Consider the following 5,258-nt stretch of genomic DNA (forward strand, 5'->3'; position numbering starts at 1 on the left):
ATCAGGGGCCCACTTGATATAGGGGGCCCACTTCATCAGGGGCCCACTTGATATAGGGGGCCCACTTCATCAGGGGCCCACTTGATATAGGGGGCCCACTTCATCAGGGGCCCACTTGATATAGGGGGCCCACTTCATCAGGGGCCCACTTGATATAGGGGGAGCCCACTTCATCAGGGGCCCACTTGATATAGGGGGCCCACTTCATCAGGGGCCCACTTGATATAGGGGAGCCCACTTCATCAGGGTCCCACTTGATATAGAGGGAGCCCACTTCATCAGGGGCCCACTTGATATAGGGGGCCCACTTCATCAGGGGCCCACTTGATATAGGGGAGCCCACTTCATCAGGGGCCCACTTGATATAGGGGGCCCACTTCATCAGGGGCCCACTTGCCATCGGGCAAGCTGACACCCTGGCCAGTCCGCCACTGTTAACAAGAACCAAATGTAACATCTAAAAGAAACATGTTTCCCTGCAGCAAATAGTTAAAATGTGGAATGCATTGTCCAAGCTTAGTGGAGAATGATGAAATACTCAGTTATTTAAAATCATCCAATTGAATTGCACATACTACTGTAATTTTTTTTTTAAACTATGATAAAAAGGACTTACTCTGTTTCTAGTAACTAGGACAGATATATCACATCCAGAATTTCCTATACATCAGAGATATTTATGAATCAATGCTCAATACAAACATTAAGGGTACAAAATAAGCATGAAGAAGCCTTCTACAGCCCATTATTTTGACAGATTATCTTTCCAATGATAGACTACTTAATTAATCTCTCTGAAAGAAAGTTTCACCTAAACCTGCTGATTTGTTCCATCTGCAAAGTAAACCCGTAGATTATTTGGTTAATTTCCCTGTCACAGGTACAAGATTCACTTAGAACGACACAAAACGCTGGAGTAACTCAGCGGGACAGGCAGCATCACCGGAGAGAAGGAATGGGCGACGTTTCTAAAATCTCTTGACATCCCTGTCTATATCTCTCATTTCCCTCTCCCCTGACTCTCAGACTGAAGAAGCGTCCCAACCTGAAACGTCACCCATACCACGAACGCAAGCACAAATTGCCGTCTTTGCCTGCAGACTGTAAAAGCATTCGGATTGTAAAGGAGAAGCAGTAATAATGTGGCACGTGGTATGCAGATACCAGCTGACAGGAAATGGTGCTTGTGTTTCGGATGGGCTATTGCAACAGTTCCGTCATAAAGGGAACTTTGTGATGAAGATGAACACAGAGGAAGAAAAGTCTGGCTACGACACGCAACATCGAGTCTTGATCTACTCAGCCTGTGTCTTAACCTCGGCAGCTCTGATGTCGACTTGCGTGGCAGTGGCAGCCTTACACCACGTCCTTGCACTGAAAGGAGACATCTCGTCGATGAGAGAGGAGCTGGACACGTACAGACTCCACCTCGATCGCCTGGAAGCCCTGGCAAGATTAAATAAGGGCCAGGCGGCCAACTGGAGCAGTTCGGCACGCCAGGTTAGTAAACGTTTCAAGAAGCGACCCTCCCCTGAGGATAAATCAAAAGACAGAATGAAATTTCGGATAAACAGATCGATCTCTGAAGGCGTGCAACAGGCCTGCGTGCAACTGATTGCCTCCAATGTCCAAAGACGGGTGGCCAGGCCAAGTAACTGTCACAAATGCGTACCAGGAAGACCACAACAATCGTGCCGAGTTGAAAGAAGAACTGATACAAGTCAGAACCAAATGGAGACAACTACTGTCCCCTGGATCCTGAGTTTGAAAAAGGGGAGCGCCCTGGACAAGAGGGGTAACAAGATCCTGGTGGTAGAAGCTGGTTACTTTCTGGTGTACAGCCAAGTGTGGTACAAGGATAATACATTTACCATGGGGCATTTCATAAAAAGAAATAAGGCCAGCATTGTTGGTAATGAGGCGCCCAATGTGATTCTGTTCCGGTGCATACAGAACATGTCTGCTTGCTGCCCAAATAATTCTTGTTTCACTGCTGGCATTGCACAGCTCGAAGTGGGAGATGAGCTTGAACTTGTAATACCACGAATACAAGCACAAATCGCATTGAACGGTGATGGGACATTCTTCGGAGCAATAAAACTGCTGTAAACGTTGGCCAAAGTTTTACAAGCAAAGTGCCTCCCTATTTGTACAGGAAAAAAATCCCTTTCTTCCTTGATTCCTTCCTGTGTTGATGAAAATGCCTGATTTAAAAAAAATATATATATATCTTACCGAAAGGGGAAACGGTTTTCTCATGCAGCAGGAAAATAGAAGGAGCAGCTAGCACACGTTTCTGTCTTCTGTTCATGGTTAAAAGTCAGGTTGAAGCAAATCTGTGAACCGATCTGGATGGAGTCATCGTGCAAAGCCTTGTTCTTGCTTTGGAATTGTGCGAAATTGAAGATGCATGAAATACAGAGGAACCCAAAATCAGTTTGGTTTATCAGTTCAGTTTTCAGTTTAGTTTAATGAAGCATGTGAAATGCTGGAGTAACTCAGCGGGACAGGCAGCATCTCTGGAGAGAAGGAATGGGCGATGTTTCGGGTCGAGACCCTTCTTCAGACTGATCTTTTCTTCACAGAGGGGGACAGAGGACGCTGCTGAACTCTCGGCGGAGAGAGGAGGGGAACTTCTTCAAAGAAGACATACCTTGAGATTTCGCAATGGAGCGGACAAAATGTGTAGGAAAGAACTGCAGATGCTGGTTTAAATGGAAGGTAGACACAAAATCCTGGAGTAACTCAGTGGGACAGGCAGCACCTCGGGAGAGAAGGAATGGGTGGCCTTTCGGGTCTGAAGAAGGGTCTCGACCCGAAACGTCACCCATTCCTTCTCTCCAGAGATGCTGCCTGTCCCGCACAGTTACTCCAGCATTTTGTGTCTCGCAAAGAGGATTCCATAGATTCGACCATTGGGAAGTTAAGGGCCCGTCCCACTTTCGTGACCAAATTCACGACCTTTTTTACTCGTGGACATTTTTCATCAGGCTCGAAAAAAAACGCCCCGGCCTACTTGATACCACGAATACCTACGACTAGCATCACGACCTGCTACGACCTCAAGTATGAGTCAAGGGCAAACTCGGCAGAGGTCGTGAATTAGGTCGTGAAAGTGGGACATGCCCTTTACACTGACTCCCACGACTCTTCCACGATATGCGAAACAAGAAATGCCATCTCCTCATCACAACCTCCACAACTGCCGGAGGGTTAGATTGGTATTTTCTGCAGAGATGCTGCCTGACCCACTGAGTTACTCCAGCTTTTTGTGTCTATCTTCGGTTTAAACCAGCATCTGCAGCTCCTTCCGACACACTCAGAAGCAAATTTAAAGTCACAGGGGAGGTATAAGGGTGTGAAGGGACAAAGTTAGTTCCCTTTTTTGACTGAAGCATTAAGAATAGGGAGGTCATGCTCGATCTGTATGAAACAATGTTTAGGCCAGAGCCGCTACGTTGGATTCCATGTGGTGAAGGTATTGCCAGTGTCATATTGCCACAGGTATTGGCAGGTATTGCCACTGCCACAGCAGGCTGTCATATGCTGAGAGAATGGAGCAGCTGGGCTTGTACACTCTGGAGTTTAGAAGGATGAGCGGGCATCTTATTGAAACATATAAGATTGTTAAGGTTTTGGACACGCTGGAGGCAGGAAACATGTTCCCGGTGTTGGGGGAGTCCAGAACCAGGGGCCACACAGTTTAAGAATAAGGGGTAAGCCATTTAGAACGGAGACGAGGAAACACTTTTTCTCAAAGAGAGTGGTGAGTCTGTGGAATTCTCTGCCTCAGAGGGCGGTGGGGGCAGGTTCTCTGGATACTTGCTTCTTGGTTCTTGGTCCGCCAAAATATTCCAAATGGAATTTAAACTGGATGCTTTCAAGAGAGAGCTAGATAGGGCTCTTAAAAATAGCGGTGTCAGGGGATATGGGGAGAAGGCAGGAACGGGGTACTGATTGGGGATGATCAGCCATGATCACATTGAATGGCGGTGCTGGCTCGAAGGACCGAATGGCCTACTCCTGCGCCTATTGTCTATTGTCACTTGGAGAAGTGAATTCCAGGTTTCAGACCCGGCTATGATGAAGGAAGAGAATGAAACTGCAGATGTTGGATCTGGATTAAAAAAAACAGAATAACTCAGCGGGTCATACAGCAACTGTGGAGGCAAAGGATGCATGTCCATGTTTCGGGTTGAGACCCAAGATCAGGACCGAAGGACTATTTTATAACTTTGTCTGTGCCCTTTAGGTGGCGACCCTTTGCATACCCTGGGTGTGCGAAACAAAGAATATCACTGTGACTCGTCACATGTGACCATAATGTATCATTCATTCTCTCTGAAGCCGAAGGAATCTATTTATTTCCAGATAAGAGTAGAAAATGTTGAAGGTAATCGGCAATGCAAGCAGCATTAAAGAATGTATATTTAAGGTAATCGACAGCAAGATCAGAAGGAAGTTACAAATAGTTTTTCATCCAGAATATAGTGGGGTTCTAACACTAGGTGCCAGAGAGCGGGGACCAAAATCACTCTTGTATACAATAGACAATAGGTACATGAGTAGGCCATTCAGCCCTTCGTGCCAGCACCGCCATTCAATGTGATCATGGCTGATCATCCCCAATCAGTTCCTGCCTTCTCCCCATATCCCCTGACTCCGCTATTTTTACGAGCCCTATCTAGCTCTCTCTTGAAAGCATCCAGAGAACCTGCCTCCACCGCCCTCTGAGGCAGAGAATTCCACAGTATAATAACTACCTGAAAGAGTACTTAGCGTTTGGTCACTAAGTCAAAAGCTGGGATGTGGAAATAGTCCCCATAATTTCTCAGTTGGCACAGTGGACCAATTGGCCACATTCTGTCCCGTAAATTTATTTGTTAAATTATTTCTTGAACCATGAGTCTTAAAAATTCTTTTAAAGGAATGAAAGAGTTATTAGACTTGTTTTCAAAAGAGCTTCAATTATTAGGGTCTTGACCCGAAACGTCACCTACTCCCTTCCTCCATAGATGCTGCCTCACCCGCTGAGTTTCTCCAGCATTTTTTGTCTACTTTCGATTTTTCCAGCATTTGCAGTTCCCTTCTTAGTCAATTAATTATTATGATCTGCGATACTTCATTGGGTCACACTTTGAGACCTCGTGTGGAGGAAGGGACTGCAGATGCTGGCTTACGTCGAAGGGAGACACAAAATGCTGGAGTAACTCAGTGTGACAGGCAGCATCTCTGGAGAGAAGGAATGGATGACGTTT

General features: G+C 46.1%; 1 protein-coding gene across 1 annotated transcript; it reads left to right on the top strand.

The window, feature by feature from the left end:
• The first annotated feature begins 1,077 nt into the window (after window positions 1-1,077).
• LOC116966984 (tumor necrosis factor ligand superfamily member 13B-like) lies at window positions 1,078-2,775 on the top strand. The gene has a single exon (XM_033013407.1). The coding sequence runs from the start codon at window positions 1,141-1,143 to the stop codon at window positions 2,107-2,109; it is 969 nt and encodes a 322-aa protein (XP_032869298.1). The 5' UTR covers window positions 1,078-1,140; the 3' UTR covers window positions 2,110-2,775.
• The last annotated feature ends 2,483 nt before the right edge of the window (window positions 2,776-5,258 follow it).

This window comes from Amblyraja radiata, chromosome 38 (assembly GCF_010909765.2).
Source record: "Amblyraja radiata isolate CabotCenter1 chromosome 38, sAmbRad1.1.pri, whole genome shotgun sequence".
In the NCBI taxonomy this organism is placed as follows: domain Eukaryota; kingdom Metazoa; phylum Chordata; class Chondrichthyes; order Rajiformes; family Rajidae; genus Amblyraja; species Amblyraja radiata.

Excerpts from the sequence above, each read along its gene's own strand:
- LOC116966984 (XM_033013407.1), top strand. The coding sequence starts at position 1,141 with ATGTGGCACGTGGTATGCAGATACCAGCTGACAGGAAATGGTGCTTGT.